Below are 15469 nucleotides of genomic sequence, written 5' to 3'. Positions count from 1 at the left end.
ACCGGCGGACGCCATGATTTAACTCCTTGAATTGTACCGTCCTTTTAGAGTAGGGTTTTGATGTGTAGAAAATCTTTCGAAGGTATCTCAAATACACATGTGCGAAGTCCACTTGCCAGTCTTCCGTGTCACTGACCTTTGCACTTTGCCTGCAGTTCTGTAGTGTTCCGCTAGTCTGTGCATGACAAGTCGTCCCACTGGCCCGCGGCCCGTTGGACATCTGGATTATATTTCACGGCTTGTTGGCGGTAATTATCCGAGTTATATCAGTGCCACTGGCTTTACGCACAGGCAGCTGGGTACCGAAATGTGAGGAACGCATTTTCTATACTCAAATCTTCCAGGGCCTTTCAATCTGCAGTCATAAATTGAACGCAAAAATCGGATGATATCAAAAAAATATATCATACTATATGTGACCAGATTTGATGTTTTCTCCTTTATGTCCAAATGAGGTAGAAGATGAACGTCACTTTGTTATAGGTTGTTCACGATATGATGATAAAAGCTCAAAGCTGTTCAACTTTCTTCCCGCTTGTTCAAATGAATGCATTCCATCCTATTGATAAATCCAATTACTTTCTAGGAGGCGATATTCTTACTTTTTATATAGGTAAATGTAACAAAGAATGTTTATATCTTAGAACCACTAGTGCAAACGATAACTTGCAAGAGACCTTAAGAAAGTCGCTGAGGTGAGAGATCTACTGTTTTGTCTTCCCCTCCATTTCTGTAAATGGATGAGTCTACTGAATCAATAGATAAATGAAAATTGTCTTATAAAGATAGTCTTTGGTGTAACTGAAGGAATCTACCTGGTTATTCGCCGTGTCAATCTGATTTCGTAGGAATTGATCTACGAAGGACAAGAATAACATACTGACTCCTGGTTTCGTTTTCCAATATGTCATCACCATGCTGTCCGATAGATATTGACGGAGGTGGTCGTTTGGTGTGACGAGATTAACCCCCTCGGGCGATAATCATTGGTATTACACTTAGAAGTAAATCCACTGAAAGATCCAGACAATCGATCGTTAAAACGCCGTGAATTATTGCGTGAGGACGGATAGGTGGCGTCTTTTCTCACAACTAATAACATACATTAAAATTAATATTAATATCGATGTACATTGTGCAGTTTGCTTTGCAATTCTGAACAAGGATTGAACTACTGGCCATTGTCAGATCCAGTTGGTTACAAAAAATTAACACTAGACTAGATCTATATAGAGACATCAGTTACATTTCCATGTGTATTGGAAGCCAAGCGAGCAACGTTTAGATGTTATCACCCAGCTAATTAGGGTTAATTGTGTACAATTGTCGGAACAATTGCTGCCCTTCATGTAATTGTCCCACGGTACACGCGATCGACCTTTGTTTTCGATACCCTCACGCACACATGTATATAATATCTAGTTATTTGACTGTCTATATACGTTCATATATATCGTTCATTGTACCTTTTGTGGTAGACTTCATATCATTTGGACCAAAAGCCGGAGATAAAATTTCAAGTAATTCATAAGCCAATCGAATTTTTTTCAATCGCTTGTCGAACAAGGTGCCATGTTCAGTCTCACTGGCTACCAAAAAATAGACTGTGTTTTTATCAAGGACATTATATTAATGTCCTTGGTTTTTATCAATAAAGGTTCATAAAAAAAGCCTATCATTTCGCCAATCATCATTGTACATTGGTAGGTAACACATTGATAAAGAGTAATGGGTTGATAAGGCCTAAATCCGACGAATGAAGCGGAATAAGAGAGATAAATTACATAAATGTAACTATGATACACCCAAACACAACAGTGACGTTGTTTGACCACGCCTACTCATGACGTCAGTAGCCCCGCCCACCTGCGCAGAGGCGCTGCGCAGTGGTGGTTCATCTCCAGTGTGTTTATCATGTTGCCAGGCACAACAATAACACCTGGAGGCTCACGTTGCTATTTTATTCAGTTTTCATAGCATCAAGAGAAAGTTCGGGTCACTTCTTTGACGTGGGAACGTAATTTAGAGTTCCATTAACATTTGAGGGGCATCAAGATCAAGTTTTGTGATCTTTTGTGAGGATTTTACGTCGGGAAAAGCATCAGTGCGAGAACGGCGATCTAAATACCTGGATTTTTAATACGGGTGACTCTGCGAGTGTCCAAGATGACCAGTTACAGACTTACGGATAAAGATTCACTCCCGAGGCTTCCTCGTGGAGGCTTGAGCAGTGCCCCACCTCGGGCAGGGCTGCAGACGCTGGACGACTCCGGGCTGGTGTATGATCTCGGGAACGAGCGGCCGTTCCTGGCTCGATCCACCCCGCCCGCCTCGCTGTACAGGACCGCCGCCGACCGCCCATCGTCTCCCGGCGCCTCCGGACAGACATGGAGGCTCATGCAGGAGGTGAGAACGCTTCTTTTCTCGTAGTACGATACTCTTTTACCTATGAATGGTATCTGATACAGTCAAACCTGTGCAAGTGACCCCTTTATGATCCTTTATAATAAGGACCACCTGCCAATGGTGACCACATAATTTTCCCCATAATTCAAGGCAAAATTTAAGAATCCTGACTTAAGACACCTGTCCACATAGACAAGATTGTTTCAGTCCCCGGAGTGGTCTCATTGGGCAGGTTAGACTGTATATAATTTGTTAGAATGCGAAGGAAAGGGTGGACAACACATTTATACAAAATGTCTATGGTAACACGAAAGCGACACAGGGGTCTGACACCTCATTATTCTAGATTAGGCAGGACAAATTAAATTGTATGGATACCGTCCTTGCACATATCAAAGCTAATAGAAGGGTGTGAAAAAAAGGTAGTCAAATGATTACAAAATGCTGTGGCTTTAAAGATAAAGAAAATTACAAAATGAATATCTGTATCTTAAATCTGTAATCCTTTTGATCGGCTAATTACAGCAACTGCAAAAAAAAATATCAGTATTCCAAAGCGTTTACAAAAGCAACAGAATATTACTTGTCATCTTCATTCTATATGTCTGTCATATCGTACTCAGATACCTAGATAGAAAAAAATTGATACAAGAAGCCTAAATAACGCAAAGGGATTTAAGTTGTGACCTTGTATTCGATCCTGATAATATTCAATACAGGACAATGTACTCAAAATACAACTTATCGGCAACACAGAGAAAAGTATATCTTAGGTGGGGATTTTTGTAAGAGAGGGAGAATGAATGAGCATCTTATTTCATTCCTAAAATCAGTTTCAGTTGCTTTGCATTAAGGCTCCTGAAGTCCCAGTGGAGCCTCAAATGTAAAACACCTGTTAGCTAATGAATGTAGTGTGGAAGTGATACCAAAACACAACCCCGCCCCAGTTGGTATGTTAGTATCATGTCACAGTCATTAACTTTCACCCCACCAAGGTGACCTTTTTGCATTACATTTGTACTGATAACGGGGTATTTGCAGCAGGAAGATGGTTACTTTAGATTCATTCACTTCCACAGTGGTTGTAGTAAGCGGTAGGAGGGGAAAGGTTGTTTTTGAAAAAATTTTAACGTAACAGTCGTACAGGGTTGTTATTCATGGTGTCAATGAATTTGCGATGGAGAGGTCGCCGCAAAAAATGCAAAAAATAGATTTAAAAAACGTGAAAGTTTCAGAATTCAGTTATAACCAGTTCCTGCCAGGTGACCTAAATACTGTTACAGTATATCATTAAATATTTGCATTAAAGTTCATGTTTTTTGCAGTCACTTTTCCACAGCAAACTCACTATACAGTCATGTACATGCACCATTGGATCTTCCTGTCTATTGCGTTCTCTATATAGTTGCAACCACACACACTTGGTTTTCGATGTTCCACAAAATTTAGGGGCTACGGTCTTAAACGAATTTACGGTGTTCAAATCCCACCGGGTATGTAATCCCCTGGGTATGTGACCATGCGGGTGTTGAAAAAGCTCCATGCAAACAATCATTCATCCATATACAAGACATGTAAAATACTACATTTTGGAAATGATGTACAAAGGTTACTTGACATTATAAGCTGCAATGACTATTATACAATGTATTTTCTGTGTATTGACAGTCAATAGTATTCTTTGTGTATGCGTGTACATGTGTGTATGCAGTCCTTTCAGATGCCTTTAATCATTACACGATAGACCTCAAATTCCATTGAAGTGCAGGGACAATGACCGCTTTATGTAGTAGGTTGTACACGTACATAGTTACACCATACAAACATGTCTTTACCATCCATTAATTATAGATGCAAGAGCAGCTGAAACTCTACAAGAAGGAACTGGAGAAAAAAGATGACTTGATCACGTCTTTGGCAACTGGAAGGTAAGGACCATGGATTCTTACCTTAACGATCAAAGTTCAATAACCGTGATGAAGCAAAGATCAAAGGGTCATTGTTGATTAAGTTATATATAAATATTCAAGATAAGGGTAAAAATTTGGTGTGAAAATGCCTGTATTTTTCACAGTGTAAAACATTCAGCTTCTATATTTTCTGTTTTTTTACCCACCTGTCCAAAATACCCCCTAATCATTGATAGAGAAAATACTTTGAATTTGTATTTTACACCAATCTTTTGAGTCCAGAGTATTACCCAAAACCAGCTACACTTATAGTAGTCAGGTCCTTCTATTTTCCACTGGAACAATCATGAGTCTTCATTGCAGTGTTAGTCTTTGGAAAACATCTAGGTTGAATTTCTCCTACGCAACGGTAAATAAGATCTAGACAAAAGACTAAGCTGGGCATGGCACGCAACCCCTTTTTTCTTTCACCAGCAAAATTTCAGGGAACCAGAATCCTCAGACATTGCAACACAAGAAATATGACTAAACAGTAATTCACAAGCAGGGGTTTATCTAAATCAGGAAAGAGGGGCGCTGCGCCCTCTTGTTTCAGCCCAGCACCCCCTTGTGGAATTCAGATTTTTGCTTAATATCCAGCATACAGCCTTTACTTAGCAATGGATTCTTCCATAAACACATTATGACAATTCGGCCCCTCACCTGTGTGTGCTCCCTCTTATTCAATTTTTCTAGAAAAACCCCTGACAACCATCGTTTTTTCATCTGCCAATCTTCTAGAATTTCTGATTTTTTAATACATTTTTCAAACCTTTTATGTAAAAATGGCAGGTTGCAGATAGATAATTATGCACCCTAGGAGTATTAGGATGATACTTGTTGGACAGGTTGCGACACAACTGTACAACTCAGTCATCCATGACATGTGTATTTAAGCTGCAACATTTTTTCCCTCAAATTTCACTGCAACCTTTGTTCCATTTGAAAGGCCACAGTAAGTAAATTTTATGGATGACATCTTCTGCAAATTCCAAAATCTAATGCAAGAGCACAAAAAAAGATGGGGAAAAAACCAAGTAGAGACCATAGACATTGTAACAAGAATTGAAGGGATAGACAATGGTATCACTGCAAACAAATCTGTTATTCCTGTATTCAAGAAGTGTAGACAGTGATTTGGTAGCCTAGTATCACTACAACTAGTGGCACAAGAATTTTAAATCAGATGAAAATCATGGTGCATGCGGATTTCATCCATAGTCTTTATATGCTAGATTCTGTGGTCTATTAAGCAGAAATCCTCTGCCTTAAGCAGGCTCTTGTGATACATGGTATATGATTTTTGGGAACAACTGTTTTTTTTCTGTCTCATATAGATATGTTCTTACCACAGTTGTCATCATTTTCATTGATTGACTTCAAATCTTTTTTTTCCCTCGAGCAGTAAAGGACATGAGACACCAAAGGTGAGACACATTTATATGACATTGCCAACTGAAGGCATTTCTAAAATATCTTAAATTCTTTTAACATCTGCTTGTTTCCCTTCCTTTAATGATGTTAGTTGTAAAGCAAAGTGATTATGAAAACAGTTGATGGTTTCTACACAGTGAAATCCATCCATCCATCCATTAATATAATGATTCAGTAGCACAACATTTCTACCATTTCATCACCTACCATACATTTACAACTTCTAAATGGTTTTCTATTCTTGTCATTTTCCAGATCAATGGCTATTTCTCTTCTGGAGACCCTGCCTATCCCCCCCAGCCCCCACCCCAACCCCCACCAACAGGGGGACGGACCCTGCACTACCGCATGGCCGCGGAAAGCGCCACTGGTGAGCTGGCCGCCATGCAGGTTAAAGCTGAGCGCCTTCAAGCAGAGGTAAGGATCCTTCTCTTTGTAACATTCCACCTGTACATTAATTTGTATTTTTAAGTTTCCCCATAAAATTTTGCAGCTAAAATGCCCAGGTATGGTAAAAGAAATTAGGTCTTGGTGCCCGGCCTTGATGAATTTTGGGTTCATGAAAGTTCACATGCATTTTATGAGCCCTTACTTGTCACAACCCGGTGAAACTTATGAAATTATATTTTCCTCCAATCACAGCTGGGAGAGACCAAGAACAGGTGCGCAATCAAAGACGTGCAAATCAGGGACTTGGAGTCGGAGGTGCAGAGCTACAAGGAGGACAACGCCCGCCAGGTGGCGCTGGTGCAGACTCTGCGTAACCGCATCCGGGAGATGGACGACGAGACCGGGACGCTGTCGGTCGTGAAGGGGCGCGGGGAAATCACCATCCAGGCCCTGCAAAAGGAAGTGCGGGAGTACCAGGACAGGGTTGCTGAGCTGGAGGGACGACTCAGGTAACAAATAAAATTTTGATAACTGATATCATATTCATAAGCCACTACGTGAATGATAACATGAATAAACAATGGGTCAATTTGAGTCACTGTTAAACAAGTTCTGAGCCCTCACTGGAAAACAGAAAATTTCTGTTGAGTAGCAATAAAAATTTTCTCATAAGGGGGCTGTTGCAAAGAGGTCTATGTAAAATATTTTCCCCCCATCTAAGTCTTAGTTTTTACGGCTTTAAACCAATTCATAGATTATTACAATTCTGACAATCAAATGATACTAAATAGATGATAACATTGAGCAATTCTAGAGTAGTAATACATATAAATAACATGGGTCAATTTGAGTTACCGTTAAAACATCAGCCTTCATCGGAAAGAAGACGATTTCAATCGAGTAGAAAGAAATCATTCTCTCATGAAAAGGGTAAACTCAAACCATGCAATACTAAACATACTAAAAAATTTCATTCAATGCCATGTCCATGCACAGATTCAAGGAACGAAGACATGTCACATTTCTTACTGATCAAAACTTCAGGTAGAGAAGTCTTTATTCGTATCGCACGCTTCTTAGTAAGGAATGGGTCAGGCCATGAGATTTTTATGCTCAATCTTTTGCTATGTAATGAAAATGTATGGAATAAACATGAAACTCTGTTGATGATAAAGAAGGTCTCACATTCAAGAAGGAAATTAATCTCATCAAAGCTCTGACCTATTCCTGTATAGCATGGACTCCCCTAACGTCCAATGGCGCAGTAACCCACCAGATGCTATGGTGATGGAGTCGGTGTAATTATGTTAAGCGTAGGGGCCTGGTCGCGTGTCGTGCGATCGTCATATGTTTCCAAACCTGGTGATAGTCCTGCATGTGTTCTACAAAATTCAGCTGTCTTAATACAGTAAATATTGTATTGGTTCTGCTTAGAAATTCTTCCACAGCATCAAAATCATACGACAACCTACGACGAATGTGACCGTGCAGTAACTGTGCAATACCTACTGGTAGACAATTTTCAGGATTTTTCAGGATTTCTAGGGCAAAAACCAAACTCCACTTGTGTCTGACCTGTTCTTTTCTCTCGCACACAGGAGTCACATCAACGAGCGCGAGGGCGCAGAGCAGTCGTCTCAGTCGTGGGAGAGGAAATACCGCGACCTCTGCACGGAGGTCGGACGCTGCATCAATCTGGACACCGCAGCCGGTAGCATCCCCGATGTCATTGAGAAGGTCACTCACAAGGTGAGGCATGATGGGATACTCAAACTATCACTTCCAGCTGACAGCAATAGTTCAAATATTTTGTCCAAAAAGGAAAATTTGTCTTTAGGTTGTGTTGTTATACACCCAACGTCAAACGATAAGTTAACACAAATATTTGAACTTTTCCAGTTTTTGTTGAGGAATGAATCCACCGTTTCTATTACAGATGACAATTGTCATTGTTACTTTCTTCTTATTTTGTTGATCTTATCTTAAATTATGAATCATACATGTATATATGGAGAACGCCTCAATAAATAACATAATCCTTGGAAAATCAATGTGAATTTTACAAAAAATAGATTTATTGATGTGACAGATGTGTATGTTTTCTTCATCTGTAGATCAACACCATACTTGAGGAGAACACCATGCTTCGTGGGCGTCTGTCCACGCTGACTGAAGCGCTGAATAGCAGCGAGCTTGAGACTAAGGCGAGCAGGGAGACCATCATGAGGCTGGTCTCAGAAGTCGGCCGCGAGCAGCGAAACCTGTCTCAAATCAACACCAGTACGGAGCAGCTGAGGATGGTGAGTAGAGGGGATCCCCCTAGATTGACCAGCAGTTGTCATTTTTTTCCAGCATGTCAGTTGCTGTAGAATGAGCTTGCTATAGAAAAGTTCCACATTTGTGCCATCTGTACTTACACTTGAGGTAAACTCACTGCTCAAACAGCTAAATGCCAGGCGTCTGACTGGTATCTCTCACACCGCTGTCACTCAATGTTATAGTAACTGTTACTGCTTCCACTGTCCTCCTCTTTCCTCAGATCTCCTGCACCCTCGGTGTCTAGTCTTTGCACCAGGTACTGTTTCTCTCATCTTTCTCTTGTACTTCTCAGCTTTTAAGGCCTGTTTCTAACACTGCTCAATATCATACTGGTGATTGGTGTGCTTTGTCCCTGTCACACATAGCCGGCCTCCCAACCTTCTCCAAACCATGGTTGGGAGTTAGTCGTGAGCAACGTCATCTGTGATTGGCAGTTGGTCGGCAAGTTGGACTATCTTAAAAGTCATCTGAGCCAGCCAACCATGAATTTTGACAAATCAAAGTCGGGAAAGGCATTTTCTGCTTGGATGCAATCAAAGGAGCTTTGAACTCTGGAGCTACATGTAGAATAGGATGGATTCCAGGATACTCCCAATCCACTGAACACCTACAGCACTCTTTCCACAAATCCTCTCCATGCTTGTGTTCAGATGTGTTCTAATCAACAAGTGTTCTAACTTGACTGTCTTTTCTTGTCTCCCCCCCCCCACCTCCTGGAGGTATATCCCATGATCCCACATCCCCCTAAGGCAAGTTGCCTAATGACATCTCTCTCCTGTCATCCATTTACTTATCTATCAAATACCTACATATTTTCATGGGTAGATACACTAGAATAGGTGCAGTTGTCCATCACTTTGAAATTCTCACACATTAATGCATAGAAAATTGTCATGGGTGGGCTTTTAGGACAGCTAAGCTATGTTTGTTGAATTGCTTTTAATGCTGCATCACAGGAGGTTTAACTTAGCTATATTGGCTTTGGAAATATTGATGGCTGTATACATTGTACATGACTGTCTATGAATAATGATTCAGTCCTACCGGTAAATACAGTTATAGATATTCTATCAGTTAGTGGAAAATTAGGTTCTGGTGCAACAGCTTTCAACTTGAAGACGTTTACTTGTTGACCAGGTGTTGACCAGGTAAATTCTATGGGTTGTGTGTTAGAACCTTACACTCCAATGACAACTTTAACAAACAAACAGACAAAAAAACAAACAACAAACAAAGGCAGCTCTTCACAAGTATGACAGTCTTGTCTAAAAGATATTATTTTGATATCACAGGACAGGGAGGAAGCAATTCGGTCCAAGGAGGCGTTGGTTCGGGAGAACCAGCTTCTGAGGGAACGTATCGAGTCCAGCGAGAAGGCGTGGAAGTCCACACGCGACGAGCTTGAACACCGAGAGGGTCGCGTACAGACCATGGACGAGAAGCTGCGGACCAGCCAGTACACGGCCAAGGCAGCCCAGACGCAGCTGGACACGTTCAAACAGGCTATCGCCTCGCTCTTGAGCGACGGGCACCACATCGTTCATGAGAGGGAGGACGACATTAAAGACAGGATCAGGGCCATCATGGGCTCCAGCAGGGACAAGCAAGCGGTTAGTAAAATTGAGTGTTTTTTGCACAATATTTTACTTTTATGGCAACTCCTTAGGTATATGTGAAGGCATTTTTTCTCAAGTGTTCAAGAGAAAATTGCACCCTCTGAGCTAAAATAGATTATCAAGAACACAAAAACGATATGGAACCCAACATATTTTGCTGTTTCTAAAATTGTACCTGTAACATGCTTGATCTACATGTTAACGTTAGGCCTTATGCGTGAGTAATCACCCAACAAGCTCCCTAAAAATGGAAGGTTACTATTTCAAAAAGATGATAATATAAAAGACAAAAAAATACAATATTTGAAAAAAATGTCAGACTCTGTGAAATACATGTAACGTAAGATGACCAATTAACGTCCGATTTATTCAAAACGTATTTATCTCAAAACCGCGCGGACAGAGCCAAATTTCAAACCCATGGGCAGAAATATCAGCTCTTCTAAAAAGGAAATGCATGGTCTGTAAGTTTTTCTCCGCCTGTTTAACGCCGTGCGAGCATGTATTTATACTGAGGTATATGATGAAGAATTGTGCTAGGGTAACCCATTATCGTCCACTTCTGAATCTTTTCCCTTCTAGCGCTATGCTTGAAGAACATAGACCAGAAAAAAATGCACAGTAACTGTCCAAAGTAGTCTGCAGACAAATGATAGTAAAATCACTATGTCTGTCCGGCCACTTGCTTAACGCGATGGAAAAAAACAATGTTTATCTGTAAATTTCCCCCACATGTACGGCACGTGGCGTTCACGTGGTAAACGCATGGCCAATATGTTTTGCTGTGCAAAAATTAAAGAGATGGCTAAGGATCATACTTTGGCATAATACACCGCGACACGTGGACATGAGCCAAACCGGACGTAAATAGGTTCTGCACGTAAATAGGTCATGTTACGTTAGGGGTTGGGGTTAGGGGTTAGGCTTGGGGATAGAGTGAGGGTTGGGGGTTAGGGTTAGGGTTCAACCCACTCATTATCTTAACTTACTCCCCAGGAATCAGAAATGCTTGACCTGAAAGTGAAGGAGCTGACCAAGCAGCTGGAGTCGCAGTGTGAGCTGCACCAGCAGGCCATCCGCAGGGCCAAGAAGGCCGAAGCTCACGTCAACGACTTCAAGGAGAGGCTGAACAACATGGAGGGTGAGCTGTCCTCGGCAGATGTGCTGAGAGATGGGCTCAGGACAGACAAACAGAGGGTGAGCCAACCAGGTTATTCTAAATACAGACAAAACTCTACAAGTACATGTAGACCACTCAGGGTACCAATAGAATATGGTCTATTTGGACAGGTGTTCACTTTATAGACAGGATTCTTAATTCTTGTGTCAATGGGAAGAAATATCTAAGGAGCCACCAAAAAGTGGTCACATTGCCCAGGTTGTCCTTATGTAAAAGTGGTCACTTGTACAGGTTTAACTGTATATGATAATATATATATTACCAGATAACACTTCTACACAAAAAACAGTGTATCACTATAGCTATCAGGACAAAAGTATATATAGCATTGTATAGATGGTGATTATTTTTGGTAACTGAATCAAGGATTAGGGTTAGCACATAATATGCTACATAGGATCAAAATGACCAATTGTATATGCTTCACACAAAAAACACCCAACGTTGAATTAAAGTGGCAGCTATGATTAACCTTTAGCACACTGAAGTAGCCGTTTGGCACCTCGGCCCATTCTCTATTGGTTACAGAGTTAGGCAGCAGGAAGAAGGTTAACAGTGTAAAAATTAGAATAGCTTGATACGCCTAAAGATAAAAACATGCAGACCCCCTTCAAATTTAGGCCTTATTCCTGTCTGTTTAAACCCTGTGTAGTATCTGGAGTTTCTGGAGAAGATGGCACGGGTGATGAAGCTGGATGAGATTGCACTGGATGTCGGCTTTGACTTGAACGGCGACGCCCTTGTGGCGAGGGCCCAGCAGCTGGTCCACATGGAGGGAGATTCGCTGAAGGACCGCACGACGCACGTCTACAACCTGCAGAGGAAGGTACGCACGACTGATACTTATTTGCAAGAATTTCGTAAAACACAAGAATACAGACAGATGGATCGGATTCATTATTCCAGTGGATAACTACTAACAAAAAGCAGATCATTTTTGGACTGAGCAGAGCATTTTGGACTAATTCTTCTAGTATTTTAAATTCTAAACTTAGGACATATCTGATATTTTGTGAAAAACATCTATGTTACACAAGGGATCATGATGACCCCAATGGGTGTCTACAGTCATGATTCATTGACTGAGAATGAAAAAAGACATCTTGAGATTTTTGCTATATCTTGAGATGTTTTGACTTAATCTTGAGATGTTTTGACTTAATCTTGAGATTTTTTAAAACAATCCCAAGATGCTTTTAAAAAAATCACAAGATGGTTTGAAAAAATCTTTTATCCTGAATCAGTGTGGTTTAAGAATCCTATATATTGCGTTAGATATCAAAGAACAGATGATAAAAATGGCCCCTCTGACTGAGTGCCTCGGTTTTCTGCAGGTTAAACAGCAGAAAGAACAGCTGGAGAGTAAGGACCTTCACATGGACCTGCTCCGCAAGAAGATTGGGCAGCTGGAAGAGAAGCTGCAGGTATGGGCATGTCCACTTCTCGAACACTTTTAGATTTTTTATCTGGTAGTACAGTAGGTTAGTAGGTGACAAGATAACTGTGCTAACAATATCAAGTTGAAAGGCAGCAGAAGAAATCACTAGACAATTGGTTCCAGGTTCGGAATTGTTTTGACCGGATACCTAAAGAGTCTCTAAAATAAAACGCAAATCCTAGGTTTTCTCCATAGTTTTGGCTCCCAATTTTTCGGCTATCGCTATAGCAGTGTGTTATCTTTTATATTTCCTGAAAAACCTGATCTTCGTAGCGTTTTACGGTTTCCAAGTTTTGGTCGTCCGCGAAGACTTCCTGGTATTAGTGCGCGATGAAGGTAACACGGCCTTGTTGCCTGATTACCCGAATTGTGCGTTCTATGTGCGTTTTGCATGGTTTCGCCCCATCGGGGATTGCGGAAAACGTATCCTCACGATTTTTTTCATTTTTCCTAATTGCACAGACAGAATGATGACCTTTATTCCCATATCGGTCATTATCCTAGGAAAACTTTTTTTTCCTTCCAGCAGCCTTGGAAGAATGCCCTAAAAATAGCAGTTTTGGGGAATGAAAATTGCTTTAAATGACATTTTCACCAAAAATTACGTTTCCACAGAGAATATCAAATTCATCAGTCGTTCGAAGGCAAGGCATCCCTATCCATCGGAAACATTGAATCGGCCGAAAAAGGATGTTTAGAAAAATGCTATTGCCTTTCTGGGAACAAGTCAGGTCGGCCCTGAATTGTAAAAAAAAACTCCGAACCGAGACCAATTATCAATGTGAATTTCAGACCAGAAAGCCTTGCAAGTAGAATTTGAACAGTCATTTTCTTGCTGCAGTACAGCATTCGATATATTCTATGTCATATCTAAATTCCAAGTGATATGTTCAAAAGGTGAAGAAAGCAGAAGTGGTAACTTTTATTTTGCACCCCCAGGGTCGTAACGAGCTTGCCTTGGAAAGGGACGATGCGTCCATGAAGATCCGCAAGCTGCAGAAGCAGGTGGAGCGCCTGCAGGGCCAGCTGGGAAACGCTCGTGCCCACAACACCGAGCTGAAGGCCAAGCTGCAGGAGGTCACCGACCTCAAGGTCAGGACCCTGCAGCAGAAGGACCACATCAAAGACCAGGAGGACGAACTCCTTAGGCTACGTCTTATGAAGGAGAAGCTGGGGAAGAAGGTCAGCAACCTGAAGTCCGAGATGCAGATGACCGAGGCGGAGAGCGAGGAGACAAAGGTGCTGTCATCCAACACCGTGCAGGCTCTGTCCAATGAGCTCAGGAGCACCAAGCTGGCACTGGACGAAGTGGCCAGGAGGGAGAAGGAGGTCTGTATCATATCTATTGTTTTTGTTTATTGCCTAATTTGAAATTATCACAATGTTAAAAGGTGGGCAGAACAGGTGCTTAAGCACATTTACGAGTTCCCTTCCCACACACTAAAGAATACACACTTTAACCTTGACTGCCTAACCTCATAATACAAATCTAACCAATAGAGAATTGGTATACAAATGGCTACTCAAGTGTGCCAAAAGTTAAACAATTGACATTGTACATTATTTATATTATGTATTGTTTTAGAAAATTTAGACATGTGTGGCAACTACTCATATCGTATGCTTTGTGATGCAAACAAATCATTGATTTTGGCATTGCATCACATCATTGCATGCGATAGTGACAAGAACCAAAGACATTGTGATGTCAAGATTGATACATGTCAGTAATTAATCAATAGGCATCTTCATTTATATCTTGCAGCTTGTTGACTTCCGCCAAGTCATCGCCCGCATGCTCGGCCTGGAGATCCACACCCTCGCCGTGCCAAACTACGAGATCATCGCCCGGCTGGAGAAGCTGGTCAACGCGCATCACTCGCACGCCGCGACGACACTCGGCGTAGAGACCGCACTCGACGACCAGTTTGTGGAAGGGTACGTGGATGCGCGACGGTTCCTTAAGACGAGCCCAAGGAGTCCAAGACGTGCTCGATCGGTATCTCCGACAAGAAGATACTACCAAACCCAATAGTACATGTTGTAAAGAACCAATTTCTTTGTCTGTCTTGTCTTGTATAAAAGCGTACAGACTGGTAAAACAATCTCGTCTATTTTCATTGAGAAATAACGATTGTGCATGTCAATGGTCGTACATTTGTCAACTGCATGGGGAAGATTACAAATATATGAAATTTTGTGGTAGCAGTTTATAGAATTATATATAGGAAATGTGGAAGTTAAGATCAATGCAGTGTGCCTTTTTAAGATAAGATGCCTTTAAGAAATGTAAAAGATACGAATCAGTAGTTTTTATTATTTAGAGTAAGACATCAATTGCTTTAAGATATAGATTTGGTGGAACTTATTTGTAAGTCATGAGCAGCTATATATTACGGTAACTATGATATAATGCAGTGCTGTATATATCCTTTTTGGACCGCATGTCATGCATAAGGGCTTTTGTACAATACAAACTTGTGTAGGTAGTGCAAAAATTGTTGAAGAGATAATCATGTAGATTCTACAGAACTGGATGCTAAATGATTTGTGCAATCGTTGATAATTTTTGCTTTTAGAATTTATCATCGTCATCATCAGATGAAATATAACGACTCTGAATATTGCAACACATAATGTAATAAGGTTGTCCCTGATGTTTTCTCAAACACCTTTATTATATTAGGGAAACATGATTTTGTAAATATGGTCCTTTTTATTAAAGCAAAGACTTGAA

General features: G+C 41.0%; 1 protein-coding gene across 3 annotated transcripts; it reads left to right on the top strand.

Moving 5' to 3' along the window:
- The first annotated feature begins 1883 nt into the window (after nt 1-1883).
- On the top strand, nt 1884-15469 carry LOC136432524 (coiled-coil domain-containing protein 170-like). Of its 3 annotated transcripts, none has more exons than XM_066423882.1 (14): nt 1884-2406; nt 4258-4334; nt 5761-5782; nt 6045-6206; nt 6432-6688; nt 7176-7223; nt 7778-7928; nt 8294-8479; nt 9791-10108; nt 11111-11311; nt 11947-12120; nt 12629-12718; nt 13672-14061; nt 14498-15469. In XM_066423882.1, exons 1-14 carry the CDS (start codon nt 2167-2169, stop codon nt 14765-14767), a joined length of 2586 nt encoding a protein of 861 aa, XP_066279979.1. In that variant the 5' UTR covers nt 1884-2166; the 3' UTR covers nt 14768-15469. The 3 variants fall into 3 exon arrangements, with proteins under 3 accessions (XP_066279979.1, XP_066279978.1, XP_066279980.1); XM_066423881.1 differs by having other exon boundaries at nt 5758-5782; XM_066423883.1 differs by lacking the exon at nt 7176-7223 and having other exon boundaries at nt 5758-5782.

The sequence above is a fragment of the Branchiostoma lanceolatum genome, chromosome 4 (assembly GCF_035083965.1).
Source record: "Branchiostoma lanceolatum isolate klBraLanc5 chromosome 4, klBraLanc5.hap2, whole genome shotgun sequence".
In the NCBI taxonomy this organism is placed as follows: Eukaryota; Metazoa; Chordata; class Leptocardii; order Amphioxiformes; family Branchiostomatidae; genus Branchiostoma; species Branchiostoma lanceolatum.
Note: the sequence above shows the minus strand (reverse complement) of the source record. Positions and strands in the feature narration are given on the sequence as shown.

Bases quoted from the DNA above. Each gene is read 5' to 3' on its own strand.
- LOC136432524 (XM_066423881.1), top strand. From the start codon at position 2,167: ATGACCAGTTACAGACTTACGGATAAAGATTCACTCCCGAGGCTTCCT. The intron at 5,783-6,044 runs GTGAGACACATT...GTCATTTTCCAG, and splicing joins AAGGACATGAGACACCAAAG to ATCAATGGCTATTTCTCTTC. The intron at 14,062-14,497 runs GTCTGTATCATA...TATATCTTGCAG, and splicing joins TGGCCAGGAGGGAGAAGGAG to CTTGTTGACTTCCGCCAAGT.